At 44.1% G+C, this 21,458-nt stretch overlaps 1 protein-coding gene across 1 annotated transcript in view; it reads left to right on the forward strand.

Annotated features, from left to right (window-relative positions):
* Positions 1 to 21,458, forward strand: part of INSRR (insulin receptor related receptor) — a 627,856-nt gene that overhangs the window by 426,785 nt on the left and 179,613 nt on the right. The window contains exon 11 of the mRNA XM_085637005.1: positions 17,216 to 17,251. Coding sequence (XP_085493131.1) covers positions 17,216 to 17,251 — 36 coding nt within the window. The remainder of the gene's footprint in view (positions 1 to 17,215; positions 17,252 to 21,458) is intronic.

Below are 21,458 nucleotides of genomic sequence, written 5' to 3' on the forward strand. Positions count from 1 at the left end.
CGGGATCTTAAATAAAGTAAAATAGCTCAAAATAACAAGAGGCAGAATCCGTGGTATAAGAGGTTTTCTAATGGGCTTTATTCCATTCAAAATGGCCGACTCGAGTCGCGGCCTTCAGGTTCCGTCACCACGAGGGTTCAGGAAGTGAAGTACAATAATTTATTAACAGACATGTATTTTTATAATAAGTGCATTACAATGAAACGAATGTAGAAGGCGTAACATTTGATAAGAAAAGTGACATGACAGTGACATAATCGAAACTAGGCGTAATAAGGAATAAAAGAAACATGATTGGTTAGGATTATCAGACATAGGTGGATCTATAAGATAATACTTGGCATAGATGCGCGCGCGGCAGCATGACGTGTAATTGACGTGCAACTAGGGGGTGAAGGGGACTTGACATTTAGCTCTACATGTGGAGACGAGAAGTCTGGGGGGTCAAGTCAACCTAATCCCAAATCATATCTAACATCCTATGTTTAAAGAACTATGTTATCCACAAGGAAGAGACTCTCGGACAGAATCTATTCTATACTGACTGTGTGCGTGTACAAGCGTCTAAGTGTCTATATGAGATGCGAGGGACAGAAAACTTTCCATGGCAGCAGGGCTATGAATCACTTGCAGGAGGACGGAAAGGCTGAGTCCTTTGCTTGTGAGCTAAAGGAAATGTTTACCTAAATCACTAGACAGGAATGCATCGGCTGGAGAGCAAAATAGATAATTCGAAGGTGAAATACAGCTTCTTGGCAGGCATGCGAAAACTGGCCGAGGCAGGCACCGTTAGCTGCACAGGGAGTAGGACAAAGTTCATGGATACAGATGCGAGCTCAAGCTGAAGCTGTCAGAGACAGAGAGCAGGGAAAGGCTTTGAGGACAGAATCGGGCCTACTTGCCTGAACTGTAAAAATGAAGTAACTTAGCCATATAAAGTCGGTGGCCTTTCATACTTAGGAATCGAATATCCAGCCCTGTGATGGCGGATCTGACAGAGAACATGTTGACGGTAGACACACATATGTTTGCGTCTTAGAAACTGGAACTGGAGGGAACATACATGTACTTGTAACATGCATATAGAACCGTTGGGGTCCAAGATAGGGGACATAACTGACCAGGAAAATCCACATTTCCACATTCCCTCCTTGTCCCCTTCTTGCCCTTCAAGAGATATCAATCTTCATCATTCCATCGATTTGCTCATGGAGCATCATTTCTTCTTCCTTCTTCTTCCGGCATTTTGAACGAGAACTTTGATATGGAATGCATGATGTGGCACACAGACCACAAATCACTGGTCCACATTGTAGGCATAAACAACAACTGAAGAGCATAAGAAGGCCAATACCTAGGAAGGATAGAACTCTCCATCCCCAGGCTGATATCACACTCCAAAACCACCCGGACCACGTCCAAGTGCCTGGATTCTCGTGTATCTGGCTTACAATCTTATGAAGGCGTGTTATAGCTTTATATACAGATGGCGAATTTTCTGGTATGAATATGCAGCAGCTGGATCCGATGACCCTGCAAGCTCCGCCCCTATCGGCCAGGATGACGTCAAGGACAAGACGATTCTGGAGAACAACAATTCTCATCACTGATTGTTCCTCTGTCAGATTGCCTAGGGCGGCTATAGTCTCGTTTACTACAGCTTCAAGAGTCTTGGTGAGTCTGCGTATCAGCTTACTATTTGATATGGTACCTATATAGGGAAAGATACCTTTATTGAAATCTACATACTTGTCCCATGCTGTCTCAGTATAATCGACAACTGGGAGATCTCTTCGCTCTCTATTGTGTATTAAATGAACATTTCGATAATAATCAGGAGGAGCTAGGAAAACAGGTGGCAAAAGGAATGCTATGTAACAGGTACCATCCCAATCTAGAGGCAGACGCATATATGCCGTCTGACCACATATAAAGTAAGAATGGCGAGAAGCTCTAAATGAAGATTTACCTTGATCACTATATTCTATTGTAGTAACGCATTGGCTATGGCCCATATGTATGGAACCAACTTTTCTTACACATAATTCACCCTTAACTGGAAATACTGACATAGTGGGCAGAATTAGTTCAACTTCGGATTTGACATTCAAAATCATAAGATTAGGCGTAAAATTACCTAATTTATATACTTCATTTTCTAAATCAGTTCCTGTTCTACTGGGGTGACCCTCCTTATTGGGGTGACAGACTTTGAATAAAACTAGATTCAGATTTCCCCATATCCAGTGTTGTTGATAAACTGCTGTATCTGGGTCTATGTAATTTAATAAACTAAACCATGCTCCACAGGAGCCATTGTGTGTGAATGGATGTGGAAAGAAAGGCAGAACTCCTTTGTTATTCTAATAGGGAGGGAGTCGGCCACACACCCAACAATTGGTGGCATTACTAGTCTGATGGGAATGATGTAACATACTAATGAATGTGTTATTGCGCAGCGCAAGTCTATAGGACAATTCATGTGGCGGTAGGTCACTAAAAGAATGTTCATCAGTTATATTGAAAGCACGTTTAGAAACAGGATGATATATGTGCAAAATTACACTCGTAATAATTACTAAAACACTCAATAAAAACAAAATTAATAATGTCCTCATACAGTAGCTACGCAGTGATTTACAATACGCCTGTCGTTTCAACATTTCTCGGGTATTTTCTCTACTCAGGTCCAAGGGATACATGTCGGAGACAATTCAACCGCTTCACCTTGGAGAGGACTTAAACAATCAAATTGCTCGACTGTTTGGGCCTAAGCTTTAATTTATAGCACTGAGAGTCATTCTGTTCAACAAAAGGAAGTTTTGAATCAGTCTGTGAGGGAGTGCAGGGCACAGTGTCTATATCTGAAGGTAGTCCATGAAATTTTTTTATGTGATTGGAATGAATCCACCCTTTGCGTCCCTCGATCTTCACGGCTGTTCTTGTGGTCAACAGGACCAACTTGGGTGCTTTCCACCTGGGCTCCAGTTGACTTTTCCTGTCGAAATTTCTCACAAAGACAAGATTACCCGGAACAACGTCATGGGGTTTCGCCTCAGTGTTGTCGGGAAAGGCTGCAGCTACCTGTGAACGAGAAGATTGTAGTGCAGACATCAAGGAAGCCAAGTAATCTGTCAGCATATTACAGTCAACATCAGTTATTTTACGGGGTATAGGCGTCCCCCACATATTCGGCGGTCTACCGAAGATCACCTCATACGGGGATAGCCCTGTTCTAGAGTGTGCTACCATTCTCATGTAAAAGAGTGCAACTGGTAATGCTACTATCCAGTCGACACCTTTCTCTCTACATATTTTGGACAGTCTGATTTTCAGTGTCTGGTTATGTCTTTCTACGAGACCTGCTGCCTCGGGGTGTCGGACACAGTGGAATTTCCACTGATATCCCAACAAGAGTGAGACATGTTTCATTAATTCGGATGAGAAAGGCTGTCCGTTATCTGAATATACAACACGTGGTAAACCGTACCGTGGGAAGAATTCTCGAACTAGCTGCTTGGCAGTAGTCGGGGCAGTGTAATCTGATACGGGATACGCCTCTGTCCAACGGGAGAGAGCGCAGACAACTACGAGGACATATTTGAATCCTCGACAACGTTTCATCTGAATATAATCCATCTGGAGGACTTCAAAAGGATGGTCAGGAGGCTGAAATCCACCCTGCTCTACGGGAACACTCTTTCCTGGATTAAACTGACAACATATCATACAGGTACGAACTTTTTGTTTAGCTGCTGCTCGTAAATGTTTATTGAACCAAATGTGCTGAATGCTGTCTAGCATAGCCTTCTCTCCTAAATGTGCTGGACTGTGAACTGTAGCTATAATGGCTTGAACCATGGAATCAGGGAGAAACCATACAGATTTCTCCTTCGTCATCCACCCTTGATCTGTCTGGATCCCTCCTAGTTCAGTCCACTTCTTTATTTCTTCTGCTGTGGCATGTGTCTGTATGTCAATTACGTCAAGTGCGGGATCCTTAATTGTCATACACTGTGTTGGTGTCTGAACTATTGGCTTTGTCATGTCTAATGTGCGATTCTGAGCAGTCTGTTTAGCTGTTCTGTCAGCTAAATCATTGCCTTGAGAAATGGTATCAGTAACCTTCGTGTGTGCTTTACATTTCATAATCGATATAGCAGTGGGTAGATGTATTGCGTCTAACAAAGCATGAATGAGGGGTCCGTGCTGAATGTGGGCACCATGGGACGTTAGATAACCTCTCTCTCGCCACAGCACGCCGAAGTCGTGTACAACTCCGAATGCATAACGTGAGTCAGTGTATACATTAACTTTCTTATTTGTGGCTTGAATACAGGCTTGCGTTAGGGCAATAAGTTCTGCTGCTTGGGCTGACAAAGTATCTATACAATTTGTCTCAATAACTTCAGTGTCTGTTGTGACTGCATACGCGGCCACTAAATCTCCTGTACTTGCTCTCATGCATGATCCGTCTACATACAACGTCAGGTCTGGATCTAACAATGGAACGTCTGTCAAGTCTTGTCTAGGTTTCGTCTTTATTTCAATGATTTCAACACAATCATGAGCTAGTGGGTCTGTTCCAATTACAGGTAATAGTGTAGCAGGATTCAATGTATTACACCGTCGGATCTCTATGTGTGGTTGAAACAATGTTAGTTCATAACCGGTAAGTCTTGCTATGGTCAAGTGTTGTGTTTGTGTTCGGTTCACAAGAACCTCTACTGCATGTGGTACTTGAACTGTCAATGGGTGTCCTAATACTATGGCATCGCTTTGTCTGATTGCTAAAGCTGTCGCTGCCACTGATTTCAGGCATGCAGGCAAAGCCTGAGCTACGGGATCTAATGTACTGGAAAAATAAGCACATGGCTTGCGTGATCCTGCTTGATCCTGAGTGAGTACTGACAAGGCAGTACCTTCGCGTTCTGTAACAAAGAGTGTAAAATGTTTGCTATAACATGGTGTTGCTAAAACAGGTGCTTGACATAAAGCTTCCTTTAGGCTTTCAAAAGCTTGTGTATGTTCCTGAGTCCAAGGGAGAACAGTCGATGTGGCTGCCTCCTGTGTGGTTAACTGAATGAGTGGTTTTGCTAGAAATGCGTACTGAGGGATCCACTGCCTACAATATGAAGTGAGGCCTATGAAAGCTCGCACCTCCTTTTGTGTCTGGGGTATTGACATGTTAGCAATTAACTGGATGCGATCTGGTGTAAGCTGCCTTCCCTCCTTGGACAGCGAGTGACCAAGATAAATAACTCGCTGAACACAGAATTGCAGCTTAGAAGGGGACACCTTGTGCCCCTTGTCGGCTAGGAAATGTAAAACTGTCAGAGAAGCTTTTTCACATTCTGACTCGCTTCTCGCGGTGATCAGCAGATCATCGACATATTGAAGCAGTGCCGTATTGACTGGCATGTGGATACTGTCAAGTTCTCGTTTCAATGCTTGGCTGTAGATGCTGGGGCTTTCTGTGAATCCTTGGGGAGCGCGTGAGAATTTAAAACTGCGCCCATTTAAACTGAATCCGAACAAGTATTGGCTTTCCGGATCTATTGGGACGCTGAAAAAGGCATTCTTGAGATCAATTACAGTAAAGAATGTTGCTTCGGAATCAATTGCTGTCAACAATGATGATATATCAGGGACCACAGGGAATTGTGGTACAATACACTTGTTTAGTTCACGCAAATCAATAACCAATCGGTATACTGGTGGGGCAGTAGGATCAGTTCGTTTAAGAATCGGAATTATCGGTGAATTACATACATTGGAGTCTGTTTCTACAACTACTCCCTGGGCAATCAGCTCATCAATGATTTTCAGCAAAGCCACTACAGCATCATGCGGTAACTTGTATTGTCGCATTCGTGGTAGTACCACTCCTGCTTTCAATGTAACTCGATAGGGTGTAATGTTCATGCAGCCAACATCCGTAGGGCCTTGTGCCCATAGATGTACTGGTAAAGTCTGTAGTCGGGGATCCATGTCTCTAGACACATAGTGACCTTTAAAATCACGCAAAAACAACCTTACTCCTTCCGGAGAACAACATATTATGGCTCCTAGTGCTTTCAGAGTCTTAATTCCTAACAGATTTTCTGGGCATGATTTAGTAAGTAATAAGTCTGTAGTTCGTGTCAAAGGTCCTATCGTAAGTGGTAGAGGCTGTGATACTTCATTAACAATAGGTTTTCCTGAAAAACCAAGGGAAACATTTTGAGAGCCTGAGAGGGGTGCCCCTGGAACTTCACTACGTTTTATGGTTGTTCGACTTGCCCCTGTATCGAGTAAGAATTTTCTATCTTGACCTAATAATTCACTATGTACATAAGGTCCTTCTTGATCTACAGGAATCTCGATAAGCGGTAAGTCAACTTCCCTCTCTAGGCTGGTTCATGCGTAGCGCTGATATTCAGGGTATTCATACTGTGCAGTCTGATACATTTGTCGTGTTGTGGTTTGTGTGGCAGTAGCAGGCAACGGTGGTGCAGCTGGCACAAACTCGTCTGTTCCCAATCTTTCTTCATGAATACGCTCTATTTCTTTACGTATTTTTCGGCACATGGCTATTATACAATTTTGCTTATCGTGTCTCCCTTCTGATATATTCTGACTCCATCTTGTAAGAATAAGCATTACATTCGGGTCTACCCCTGGACGATCTTGATTTCTGATTACACAGTTTATGAGGAAACGTAACAGTTCCCCCTGTATCTCTACTTTCTGGAATTCCATAGCTCTGTTAATACATCCTGGATCTCGTCCTGTTTGAACAAAATGATATATGTTGTCTAGATGCGTAGTCATCCCTGGTAACCTCGCTAAATACTCTACGGCTCGCCTGATACGTAATGATGCCAGGACCATTTCGTCCTCTTTACCAACCACCGGGTCATATCTACAATTTACAAGAAGTTCTTTAAGCGTACGTTCACTTACGAATTTAGGTGTACGTGAATGCGCTGACTCTTGAAAAACAAGTTTATTTATTCTAGGTGGTGTGAAAGTACTGCTAGCACCTCCCGTGGCCCTATCTGGGGCGTCGGGTGTGAATGGGTTCGTTGAGCGTGACACAGCAACTATGGGTGTCGATACCTCTGTAGAATCGACTGCGGAGACAGATGCGGAAACAGATGTGCTTGCCGACGCTTGTGTCGGAACTTGCTGTTGCACGGGGACAGATACCTGATCCTGACGTTGAACCCCTCCGCCAGACGGTCTATGTGGTGCGGCGTTAGCATACTCGGGAGCTGCGTCGTCTAGATATGAGGAAAGAAAAACATCTTCTGCGGTTCTGGGATGCCCTTTTGGATGTACCTTAATTGGAAATAATGGGGGTGGCAAGTCTTTTGGCATCTCTGGAGCAGCCTTAGGTAATCCTTCGGCTAGTAGGGGATACATACCATTCATAAGAGCATTTCTTTGTCTATTTACTTGTTCTGATTTCACTCGGATACCTTCCTCAATTAATAGATTTTCTTGAACTTTATTTGAACTTTCTTTACTCCTCTCTTCTTGTCTACGTGCTTTTTCTGTTCGTCTATGAGATTCTTTACGCCATAACTCAACAGCGTCTTTCTGTGACTGTCTGACCTTTCTTTTCCATAACTCTTCTTCCACTTTCATGATGCACTCTGCATCCCAGGTTCCCGCTATGGGCCACCTTTGACTTTCCGGTAATCCCTTGGTATAATCTACCCATAGATCAAGAAACAATATGGCATCTAAGCCATGTTTATGGTACATGAAATGCCCTGGAGTGTCCCTAGGAGGAATAGGAACTGCTTCTTCAAGCACCCCTTTTCTGGTAGTAATCTGTCTTAACTTCGAGAAGAGCGGCATATTTACAACTGATCTGATACTTACTCTTGAATTTTCTTAATACGAAAAACACAATAAATGAACAGTGAACAATGAACAGTCATTCATACCACAATATGCAAGACATTTCTGAATACTTTAAACATTAAACATTAAACATTATAACAATGATCGACAATGATGACAGTCTGCCTAACTAATCACCACGCTGAATTCTTGACAATAACTGAATACTTCGGAATACTTGATATACTGCTAAACAGTACATATACACTGCTAAACAGTGCAGACCGGATTTGTGTACCCAAATCCGTCTTGACCGGCACAACCTATGTGCGCGTCAACACGCCTCCCCGGCGATGGTACTCACCGAGTAGCTCCTTGAAACGGAAGGCCTCAGAGAATGGACAGAACTCGGTAACTGCGGACAGCGGACCCTCTGGACGTCGGGATTTCGGAAAACCTGGTGGGCCTCAGTATACCTCGGATCTTGCTCTCTCAGCTAGGCTCTGGTCGGGATACTTCGCACTTCTCACCGCCTCGTCTGGGTTGATCGCAGCCTCAGTCGCCCCCGCTTGACCGGAGGGAGCTTACAGGAAATCCTGCTGGTACGCGTTTATGGTCCGTCCAGCTGTGGCAGGAGACCGGGCCTGCAACGCACCGCCGGCGCGTGAGATGAGAAAGTGTCCCTATTCGGGCGCCATTATGTGGTAAATAAAAATACCGGACTGAATTTCATACGGGATCTTAAATAAAGTAAAATAGCTCAAAATAACAAGAGGCAGAATCCGTGGTATAAGAGGTTTTCTAATGGGCTTTATTCCATTCAAAATGGCCGACTCGAGTCGCGGCCTTCAGGTTCCGTCACCACGAGGGTTCAGGAAGTGAAGTACAATAATTTATTAACAGACATGTATTTTTATAATAAGTGCATTACAATGAAACGAATGTAGAAGGCGTAACATTTGATAAGAAAAGTGACATGACAGTGACATAATCGAAACTAGGCGTAATAAGGAATAAAAGAAACATGATTGGTTAGGATTATCAGACATAGGTGGATCTATAAGATAATACTTGGCATAGATGCGCGCGCGGCAGCATGACGTGTAATTGACGTGCAACTAGGGGGTGAAGGGGACTTGACATTTAGCTCTACATGTGGAGACGAGAAGTCTGGGGGGTCAAGTCAACCTAATCCCAAATCATATCTAACATCCTATGTTTAAAGAACTATGTTATCCACAAGGAAGAGACTCTCGGACAGAATCTATTCTATACTGACTGTGTGCGTGTACAAGCGTCTAAGTGTCTATATGAGATGCGAGGGACAGAAAACTTTCCATGGCAGCAGGGCTATGAATCACTTGCAGGAGGACGGAAAGGCTGAGTCCTTTGCTTGTGAGCTAAAGGAAATGTTTACCTAAATCACTAGACAGGAATGCATCGGCTGGAGAGCAAAATAGATAATTCGAAGGTGAAATACAGCTTCTTGGCAGGCATGCGAAAACTGGCCGAGGCAGGCACCGTTAGCTGCACAGGGAGTAGGACAAAGTTCATGGATACAGATGCGAGCTCAAGCTGAAGCTGTCAGAGACAGAGAGCAGGGAAAGGCTTTGAGGACAGAATCGGGCCTACTTGCCTGAACTGTAAAAATGAAGTAACTTAGCCATATAAAGTCGGTGGCCTTTCATACTTAGGAATCGAATATCCAGCCCTGTGATGGCGGATCTGACAGAGAACATGTTGACGGTAGACACACATATGTTTGCGTCTTAGAAACTGGAACTGGAGGGAACATACATGTACTTGTAACATGCATATAGAACCGTTGGGGTCCAAGATAGGGGACATAACTGACCAGGAAAATCCACATTTCCACACTACGACACTACAGTCTTCCTCAGTACACTTTGACACTTTCCTCGACTCTACTGAACCACAATCCACTTAGTGACACTCCACTCAAAGACAGTAAACGCTAAGATTCAGAACACATTTTGATTAAAAATAAAAAAAACATTCAAATTCAATTAAATAACAGTTAGGATAACTTTACTTATTCTTTCTAAACACACCAAACGTAAAATGAACAAACATTCCAAATTCTAAAGTAAACCAAGCACCACCTTTAAATTATTGACATTATTTATTCTTTAAGTACAAACCAAACTCAAACCATACAAACATTTTAATTCTTTAATTTATAATTTAAGCAACACCTTCAAATTATTGTAACTCGTGCACCTCCAAACACAAAATATTCAACTCTGTACCCAACCTACATTGAGTATAACTTGCCACTCTACGAAGCTCTTACAAAATATGTGATTTACGATGTCATAACTAATATTGTAAATTCTATTCTTTTAGATGGTATAAGTGATAAAATTTAAAATAGTATAAACAGGGCATGGAGAAAACGCAAGTTCTAGATCATCTAATGTGGCTATATATTACTACAAATTAAATACTGAGCAAGTGCTATGTACTGTGGAATTTAGGTAAATAAAATGACTAATAAGTGAAATTTGACCATTGGTTTGTACCCGATCCCTTGGCTCTGAAATATTTTTGATGCTAGACTTTTGTTTTGTTTCTGGTGAAATCAACTGATATTGTTTACCCAATAGCCATATACACCAAGGGTACCACCTAGCTCCATGTCACTAAGGACGTGATGCTTCATTGTGGACTTTTATTTTCTAACAAATGCATTATAGTAGTTGTAGTCATTATTACTATCTATTGAGCCAATTTGATGAAGATACTTGATACAATGATTAATGAGCAGAATACAGTGGCATTTTGTCCTTGGTAACATGGAATCATCTCCCCATCGTAATATAGACTTGGGGTGTGCTGGTATTGGAAGACTAGACCTATATTTTCTAGGTTACAAAGTTCTCTTATTCTAAATGCAGTGTCAGAGCTTGGCTTATCCTCATAGCTTTTCATGTAGTACAGTAAGGTATAAAACCATAGGCGGAAGACTTTTTACTAACCAAAGTAGAGGTCTGTTGAATAGTTCTCTGATCAGAAGGGAGTAACAATGCTGCTGCTGCAGGAGATACTCAAAGAATGCTCACACTGCTTTTCTAAGACACTGTCCCATACATGTTCTTTTGGGCCTGATGGTCCACCACTTGACGTGGTTATGTCCAGTGTGTGTGCTAAGTGTGCAGCCATACTCTCTTCCTACCTTACTTACTCCTAGTGCGTAATCCACACCTCGCATCCAGTTGGTCCATCTAAGGTTGAGTCCCACAGGAAAGAATTAAGGCTAAGAGTCCGCCATGATTTTTCAAATCTGGTATGAAAACTAGAACACAAAGCCTCTCTAGTGCAGGACATGTACTTGGATAGATCATTTAGAAAAAACTCTTTCATTTATTGTTCTTGTGTAACACAAAATTTAATTTAGTATTGAAGAATTCCAGAGTTTCTTATTAAGGAATTGTCTATTCTGGCAAAAGACATCAGGGATTGACACTTTTGAATCCTGTACTGAAACCCAAGTGTTGAAACAGCTCAAGTCATTAGCAGAAAATAATAGGGAAATTGCATGCACCCAACAGTGGTTAAGGTCAACCCCAAGGTTGCCAGTCAGAAGGTTCTGGCCTGGATTGAGGAGGCTCTAGAATCCATAGTCCCTTGGAGGACGAAGAATATTTCTTGCTCCAGGCCTTCTGCGGTGTGGTTTACGGAGAACCTTCTGCAGATCAATAAGTCATACAAGCGCTTGGAACGTAAGTGGCGAAAGAGCTATTGCATTCTATACAAAGATATCTACCTGCTTGCGCTAAAGCAATACCATAAAGAGATTAGGCTTGCTCGAACACAACTCTTTACACAAAAGATAGACAAGGCTAAAAACACTCCCTGCAAAATTCTTAGAATAGTTAGTCTTTCACGTCCTTTAACGCAGTGTCAGTTGTGAGAGCACCAAAATATTTGTAGATGCAATCAGATTGCCCACTTTTTCTCTGATAAAATCTCATCCCTCTATGCTTCTTTTTCAGAAACTGCTGAGAACTACAGCTTCTCTCTGCTGAAAATGACTTCTTATCCTACTCCAGAAGGCTCCTTTATGATTAAGAGCATCTCAGTGGAAAACTCCTGCTCTCTAGGTGCCAAAATCAAATCTGGCTCTCCATTCGACCCTGCGCCCCCGGCTTTTCTGGAGCGTGGGCTTACTGCCCTTGCTCCTATATTATGTACTGTACTTAATCTTTCATTTGAAGCTGGTCAACTTCCAGCTGAGTGGAAGCAATTCCTCTCCTTAAAAACCCATCACTGGACCCTTCTCAACCCGAGAATTTCAGTCCAATTTCCCTGCTTCCTTTCATGGCGAAAATGGCTGAAAAGCATGTTAACTTTCAACTAATAAAGTTCATTGCTGAGAATAGTCTTCTTCATGAGACACAATCAGGATTTAGGCCACAGTATAGCAAGGAATCTGCCCTGCTTCTAGCCTCAGACACTACAAAGAGTGGCAGATAAAGGGAAAACTGCTGCACTTGTCATGCTTGATCTACATGCAGTGTTTGACACAGTCTTGCATGCTGTGCTGCTTGAATGGTGTGGGCACAGGGCATGTGGGAAGAGTTTTTGTTTGGCTTGCAGATTTCCTTCACAAGCTCTCTTTTTAGGTGCTCCAGAAGCGATACACTTCTGATATCATTCCCCTTCAGCAGGGAGTGCCACAGAGTTCAGCACTGAGTCCTACTCTTTTCAACCTGCACCTCCGGCCCCTGGCAGACATAATTGAGCACCATGGCATGAGAATGGTGTCATATGCTGATGACACTCAGCTAATCATCACACTGGCACAAGACGATGGCAGTGCCACAGCAAACTTTAAATCTTGTTTGGGTGACCTCAGGGCATGGATACATGCCAGCTGTCTGAAATTCAGTGCAGACAAGACCAAGGTAATGGTGTTCGAGAAACAACCTTTAATCTGGACCTCCGAATGGTGACCTTGTGAACTGGGCCCCACTTTGATCCCTAAACCCAGAGTGAAAGATCTGGGCATAATTTTTTATGCGCAGCGAGTCATATCAAGGTCACGGTGGGCACTTGTTTTGGAGTGTTGAGGCTGTTGAGGAAGATTCTAGGGCTTATACCAGACTCCGCTAAAAAGACGGTAATTCAAGCTCTTTTGGAGTCCCTGCTTGACTATTGTAATGTGCTCTATCTTGGGGTCTCCAAAGGCAGACTCTCTATGCTTCAAAGAGTACAAAATGCAGCATCCCGGATGCTACTAAGAATTCCGAAATGGCTTGCAATTAGTGCGGATCTTGCCGAATTGCACTGGCTCCACATAAAGCACAGAGTCTCTTTCAAAGCACTCTGTTGTACGCATAGGATACTGAAACGGAGTGGTCCTAGCTATCTGTTTCCCCGGATTAAAGCCTATATCCTCTCTAGACATCTAAGATCCTGTGAAACCGCTCTTATCGTGATCCCTAGAGTGCACAGAATGGGGCTGGGTGCCAGCTCTTTTGGACTACGGGCAGCCAAGCTGTGGAACTCAATGCCATTGAACCGGAGACTCAAACCAATCAGAGGCCAGGGTCCGTAAAAAACTTAAGACATGGCTCATTAGGCAGAGTTAGTAGAACTAGTTGGGCCTTATCCATTTTTGACTGTATCTGACAATGACATGGTGTTTCTGTCTAGTGCGGGGACACTCTTCGGAGTAACCAGGTGCTCTACAATTCCCTTAATAATTAACAGATGAATCCATGGCATGAGGGACATCATCACGCTCTAGCCGTGGGCTTAAAAATCACCTTTACCAATTTGATAATCAAATTGGTTATGTTGAAATGATCCAAAACTTTTAATCCCAGTATTCATTAAGTTGTTAAATACAAAATGGAAATTGGAAAATTATGTCCAGTCACCAGTAACCAAATATTATGTTGTGCTGGGGGTGGAGGACAAGTATGTTATGATCTAAAAACTATAATAATATAGGATAGATTGTCTAAAATCAGTGGGGCTTACTTTAACAGACTCAGTAGGTCAAGAGGTCACCACAGTGAGAATTAATCTTGTAAGACCTACATTTTCCCACTCATAGGCCACTGGTATGTTAAATGCGACCCTAAAATATGCCTACAAGTGTAGATACATGTTAATTAGCAAGGACAACCCTATCTGCCCATGTGGACCAGGGCAGGTATGTAATAATATAACAATTGTCCCGTGGGACTCATTTAAAGTGGTACCTACTTATGTGTCTTATAAGGACTTGAGGTCCCACTGTCTTACCCTTTCTGAATGAGTCACCTTTAATGCACACTGTTCGTGCACATTCTTTTCTTGTGCTCATAACCACAAACATACACATGAGCACTGAGTTATGAGGAACTCAGATAATTATTTTCATTGCCTTTTATTATTCATAGGTCGAATACCTGGTTGTTCTTTCTGGTAGGCAAGTGAACTCACTATACGGTGGTTAGTTACTCATTGAGTGCCTAATGGAAGTTTACAGTATGTAAAAGCAAGGGACTTAGAAATGTAGTTTTTATTTCTGTTTCTCTTATGTGTAGGTCTGGTAGTCAGTTGACTGTGTCCTGAAGAGACCCTAACAGTCACACAGGGTCAAAACGTCGATGAACCCTCCCTCTTGGTTGTTAGGTCAGAGGTGTTCAATCTGTGGGGCTCGACCCCCAGGGGTGCCGTAGAGTCCTGGGAAGGGGGTTGCGCATTTCCATGCCTCGCTTATGTCTGGAATCTAAAACATGGAAAATGACTATCGTTCGGGATGCTTCAATGCTCCAGCTGAAGTTAATTGAGTCTCCTGTGCTGTGAAAGGAAAAGGACGGGCAGACAGGTAAAACAATCAATCGTGCCAGGGTGCCTGCTTGCCTGAAGGAAATGCTAGTGGGCGAGTTAATCTGCAAATGTAAAGGGTGCTTGGGAGCAGTTCTGGCTTTATTTTCTGGAATCAATCCAAGCATTGTGATGGCAAAGATTTAGATTTTTTTTTGGGGTAGTAGGAAGAGTAAACAACTGGGCTGTGAAGTGCATGCTTTTAATCATAATTATATTTTCACAGGGCTTAGCACCCCTGAAGAGGTGTTAAAGGGAAGGTTATGCAAAAACAAAAAATGCATTACTTATGGTCTGGTATAAAAAAAATCTCAATTTTGGAAGCTCCATTTTATCCTAAAACAATTTGCACAGTTTGTAGCAGTCTATCCTATAATGTCTGTAATGCAAGTATAAAATAATGACTTACACATTCACAGTGCTTTCTGTCACAGGCTGTGAACTCATAGTACTAAAAATACACAAGTCCCTGTTCTCCACTGCACCAGCCAAATTTAATTCTGTGGCTCTCTGGTTACACACAGACCTCTGCAGTGCATTAACTAATAGACGTTTCCTAATGTACTACAGTGCATTTCTCACTGAGTAACAACTTTTAAAAATGTATTTATTTTTCATTTAAGCTACCCATTATTTTATTAGTAGCTACCTGATGGTGAAAGACCTAAAAAACTAACAAAATATTTTGGGTTGATTTATGAGAAGCTTGCACCACCGGAGCGTCACTTTTTTTTAACCTCCAGTGGCACAAGCTTCTTATTTATATCTGAGACGATGCAAAGTCACCCTGCGTGGCTTTGCATAGCCTCATAGATATGGAATAAAACAAAGCAGCACAAGTCACTGGGTTGGCTTACTCTGTCAAGTAGGCGTTCCATGGGCATTGCGGCGGGTGTTCCCATTCAACACCCATGGATTTTGACGCTGCCCCAGATATACAAAACCATGTAAACCTGGGCGGCGCCAAAACCTTACCCCTCCCCACAGAAGGTGTAACAAGGAGAAATGTTTTCATTTCTCCTAGTTTTTTCCTCTTTCCATGTGTGCTGCATTCTGCAGCTCGCATAGAAAGAGGAAAACCCCTCTCAGGATTGTTTTTGTGCAGGAAGGTGCCCCTTCCGGCACAAAAACAATCCTGCCTACATTGGCGCTAGGCAGCACTTTGTGTGCCAACGCAGTGGGAAAGGACAGGAATTCACCATTTCATAAATCGGGTGCATTCCTTCCCTTTCACTTTGGCGTAGGACAGCGCAGCAAGAAGACTTGCGCCGCTGCTCTACGCAAATTCCTCATAAATGAGGCCCTTTGTTTTTAGCCACACCTTTGACCACGCCCCCATGCTCACTGACCTTGGGTTTGATAAACACTGTTTAATATTATTTCCCCACTGTACAAATTATTTGCTATGGGAATTGGGGGGCGTTTATGGTTGTCGGTAGTTGTCAATTATGAGGCGTATCAAGTTCTAGAAATTTTTGTCAGTGGGGGGGCCTTTGGCCTAAATATTATTGACAGGAGGGTCTCAGAATCAAAAAGTTTGAAGACCTCTGTGTTAGGTGTAATTTAACTTCAAGGGATTCCACACACACATATGCAAATCCTGTTATAAATGTTAAAAATCAATTCATACAACCACTGGGAATTGTACAGTGTATTTTATGTATGTTGTATACATATTTAAAAAAATCACCATTGGAGCACTGTGTTGTCTGCACTATGATTACTTAGTTTGCTGATTGTTACACTTTGTTGGAGTCACAACATTACAAAATGCAAACTATATCAGTCTAGTGTTTTATCTTCATTGTAATTAATTTTGGTCTGATAAATAAGTCTGGTTAACTGTTTATTCCTTCTAAGGTGCATAAGAAAGTACCACTTTTGAATGAGTCCCACTGGACAATTGTTGTACTAATAAAAGTGCAAACCCCTCATTCGACCAAACCTTCAAACATAACTTACAGCCGAGGTGACCCTCGTCCTCATCTGCAGTCTAGTGGTGAAGCGTCATAGTGAACTAAAGTAAATGTTAAAAATCAATTCATACAACCACTGGGAATTGTACAGTGTATTTTATGTATGTTATATACATATTTAAAAAAATCACCATTGGAGCACTGTGTTGTCTACACTATGATTACTTAGTTTGCTGATTGTTACACTTTGTTGGAGTCACAACATTACAAAATGCAAACTATATTAGTCTAGTGTTTTATCTTCATTGTAATTAATTTTGGTCTGATAAATAAGTCTGGGTAACTGTTTATTCCTTCTAAGGTGCATAAGAAAGTACCACTTTTGAATGAGTCCCACTGGACAATTGTTATACTAATAAAAGTGCAAACCCCTCATTCGACCAAACCTTCAAACATAACTTACAGCCGAGGTGACCCTCGTCCTCATCTGCAGTCTAGTGGTGAAGCGTCATAGTGAACTAAAGTCTGAGTCTTAAGTATGGATCTAAATTGAAAAAACACGCCTACTATAAGCCATCAGGGCATTATTTACAACAGTTCTCATTTCTCTTTCATTTTTGCAGACCTCCGTGGAAAGTTGTGAAAAAGAACTCCTCTAGGTAAGAAACAAAGTTACTAGATTATCAAATATTGGGGAGATGGCTGGAAAACTACTGGTTGTGTGTTTGAGAAGATACCACTATACAGTATCACTTCCAAATGAAGCTAAAAAAAAGTATTTTTGTTTTTAGTAAGTATAAGGATATTCTATGTATGTTGCAGGGTAACATCCGTGCTCTTCCACAAGGTGCAGTAATGTCAAATCTCCCCCCTTAGCTAAGCTGCATGCAGTGTCTGTTAGACCAGCACTGCTAAAACGGGGTAGAGGGCAGAGTTTTCTGTTACTTGTCTTCAAGAGTCTAAGGCAGGGTGGTGCTCCTTGAAAACGGAATGCATGCTTTTCGTTAACTTCTAACCCGTGACCTATCAGAGAACTGAAATCTGGATCAAGAATTCAGCATGGATAATTGAGCTCCTAGAGGAGTTGCAAGGTCTTATTGTGAGTTCTATCAAGGAAAGCGTGGACCTACTGTTGAGCTGGAACTTGTTGATCCAGGGGGGTCCACCTATCGTGTGGAGGGATCGCTACTTTAATGAGTGGCCTCCATCAACAGGAGGGGTCTAAGGGGATGTAAACAAAACATCATGGTGGCAGGTTTTTCATCTTAGCTGCAGATTGGCCTTTAATGCTGTCAGTACAACGCGTGAGAGTAAATGCCAACACGTTGAAAGAGACTAGTGACCTTCAGAAGGCACCCAGCACGCCCAAAGAACCAATTAAAACCAGGTGGTAGGTATCTTAGTCGAGGTAAGCGGAGAGATATTCTCTCCCGGCTCACTTCCATTGATCACATGGCGCAAACTCTTTCAGATCACGCGCCAGTCCAACTCGGTCTCCATCTACCGCTGTCCCCCTGACGCACTTTCTCCTAGCGGCTACCTTCTACCGCTCTGCGTGATTCTGTCTTTTATGACGAGATCCAGACCGCTATCACTAACTACTTTGAGCTCAATGAGGGCTCTGTGGACTCCCCTTTCACTCTCTGGGAGGGTTTCAAAGTCATCATTCACGGAGCGTGTATCTCTAAACAGTCCGGGGTCCTACGCTCCATCTGCAATACTCTTACTAAGCTAGAATCCGAAATTAAAAGCCTAGACGCCTCTCACGCTCTTGACCCTAGCCCAGACACAATCGCCCGACTTCGCGAGAAACATACTGAATTTGCTGAGGAGGCTAACAGAGAGCTCTCGTTCCTTGGCAGGGAGGCCAGGGCACGCCGCTTCGGTGAGGGTGACCGACCGGGTAAGACCTTGGCCAACCTTCTCCGTCCGGCCCGTGCTGCATCCTACATCATGGCACTCCAGGACGGTGGCCCCGTTCACACAACCTCTTCTAAGGAGATCAAGGCGCGTTTCACAGACTTTTATACGCAACAGTACATTGCAGGATCCAACCCCCCCCGCGTGAGACTCTCGATCAGTATTTCGATACCCTCGAGCTCTTAGGGCTCAAACTAGCACCGGGAATATCTGGACGAGCCCTTCTCTAAGGAGGAAAAACTTGCCGCCATTAACGGTCTGCCTGGTGACAAGGCCCCTGGTCTGGACGGCCTGCCCGTTTCTTTCTGCAAGACTTTCGCTCCACTACTGGTGCCACATCTGGCTGCCATGTATAATGAGTTCTTCGAACGTGGCCACTTTGCACCTTCGCTCCGTGAGGCCATGCTCACCCTCCTGCTAAAACCGGACAAACCCCCCGAACTGCGTGACTCCTATCACCCCCTGTCCCTCATTAATATTGATAACAAAATCTTCGCCAAACTGCTTGCATCGCGTCTTCTCCCTCTAATGCCACTCATGGCTCGCCCAGATCAGTCCAGCTTCATACCGGGCCGGGCAACCCTCCACAATCTTCGGACCATCTTCTCCGTCCTGCATCAAATCAACCAAGCTCTTCCTGCGGTGGCTGCCCTACTTGATGCCACCAAGGCCTTCGTAACCCTGGAATGGCCCTTCCTATTCTCTATCCTCCCTCGTCTCGGTTTCAGGTCAGTTTTTATTCGTAAAGTCTCATTATTGTACACTCTACCCACCGCCTGTCTACGGATCAATGGCATGGTATCTGATCCCATCCCTATTGGCCGTGACACCCACCAGGGGTGCCCGCTTTCACCTATGCTATTAGCTATCACGATGGAACCATGGCGGCCTGACTCTGACAACACCACACCCAGAGGGGCATCGGGTTTGCGGCACGCGCCCTCCTGGTTCCTAAGTATGCGGACGACATTACTTTATATGTCCGACACCCCCAGGAACATCTTAGTCCTTTAGTACACGAGATCATTCGATTTGGGGGCTATTCAGGCATACAGGTAAACTGGAACAAGTTGATCCTCTTCCCTCTCACGGATGCCACCACTCCTTTCACCTCGGACTATCCTTTCGTCTAGGCGTCCGGTCCCACTCGCTATTTAGATGTCTGGCTGAGCAGCGACGTGGACGAACTCTGGAGGGCCAATTGTGGTCATGCAATGGACTGACTTGAGTCGAAGATCACTCTTTAGAGCCAGCTGCCCCTGTCGTTAGCTGGTCGTATAGCCATTGCCAAGATGGCCGTCCTCCCAAAATTCTTATATTTATTCCTGAACATACCTGTTCCCCTCACCGCCCATTTTTTTCGCAAGGTTCTCTCATTGATCATCTCTCTCTTATCTGGGCCGGCAGGCAATCCAGGTTCGTGTATGACATTCTCACCCTTCCGATGTCATGTGGCAGCCTCGGCGCCCCTAACTTCAACCTCTATGCAATGTGTGCTCAGGCCAGTTTCTTGCACTTTTGGCTTCACCCCACTCCTTTCCAGCCGCACGTGGCGGTTGAGGCAGATCTTGCTGCCCCGTGGCCGCTCACCACTGCCCTGTTTGCCCCGGCCAAGCTCCCATGTACTGAAATAGATACAGTGAGAGCTTGCGCTGGGCTTGGGAGGTACTTTGTCGGTTCTCCAGTGCCTCCTTGCTCTCGGCAAATTCGATGCCGATAGTTCGGCACCCGGCTTTTCCCCCTCTTCAGCCATCCGGCATGGCTAAAAATGCCACCCGCCTGGGTCTGAATACGGTCGTGGATCTTTATCCGGAGACTACGTTTTATTCCCTGGCCGAAGACTCTGGCCCCATGGACACTCTGCTTTTCTGTCAGCTGAGGGCTATCTACAAGGGGTTGCACCCTGAGTTCCCTCTGCCTCCTACCTCGATGACCGCTCTCGAGTTCCTGTATTCACCTCCCTCCCCTCGGAAGTTGGTAACCAAACTATACGCACTCTCGCTAGCAGACACCTCCATCTCCACTGACCACGCTCGGGTGGCATGGGGTGAGAACCATGGCATGAGAACCATGGCATAGATGTCTCTCAAGCTGATTGGCTATACTGTTGTAACCAAACTAAGCGATTGTCCCCCAACTATCGCCTGCACCTTAACCATTTTAAATACTTGCATAGGCTCTACCGTACCCCCATTCAGCTGCACAAGCTGGGACTTATCCTCAGTGACAGATGCCTACGCTGTTCAGCTCCTACGGCGGATTTCGCTCATCTTGCCTGGTTGTGCCCCAAGGTTGCCGATTACTGGCACGAGGTCTGCTCTGCTGTATCAGAGATCACCTCCTCGCTGGTCCAGCCTGACCCGCCGCTCTGCCTCCTCGGCTTTGTTAAATTCTGCCCGGACGCCTCCCGCCGCCTAATCGCCTTGCTGCTACTCCTCGCACTGCGCAGGGTTTCCATGTGTTGGGGTAACAAACCTGCACTTAAATTTGCTCAATGGCTTGAGGATGTATCGCGCTGCCAGACCCTATTGTCGGAATTCTGGGACCTAATACCAGCTAGATCTCGCCCACTCGACATATGGGGGCCTTTTGTGTCATACCTCCTTGCTCATTCTCCCCAGTGCCTGGCTTCCTCTCCCGTGCTCCCCGCCGGCACCCCGCCCGTGGCGGCCGCCGGTGTAGGATAGTAATCGGCCTCCCTTCCCTGTCCCTTCTCCTTCTCAGCAGGGCCCGCCCCTACCCCGAAACTTGTGCGCCTCACACTAATGACTGTTTATTGTCCAAACGTGCCTGTATAACACTCGCTATGCTGTCGTTTTATTATGTTTTGAGCTATTGGTCCCCTTTGCGATTTTCAATTGTGCTCTTGTGCAGGGTGCTTTGATTCAGTGCAAGAATGTAATATGTTTATGCAACTTTGTCAATAAAGGTTTTTGGACTAAACAA

This window comes from Triturus cristatus, chromosome 12 (assembly GCF_964204655.1).
Source record: "Triturus cristatus chromosome 12, aTriCri1.1, whole genome shotgun sequence".
In the NCBI taxonomy this organism is placed as follows: domain Eukaryota; kingdom Metazoa; phylum Chordata; class Amphibia; order Caudata; family Salamandridae; genus Triturus; species Triturus cristatus.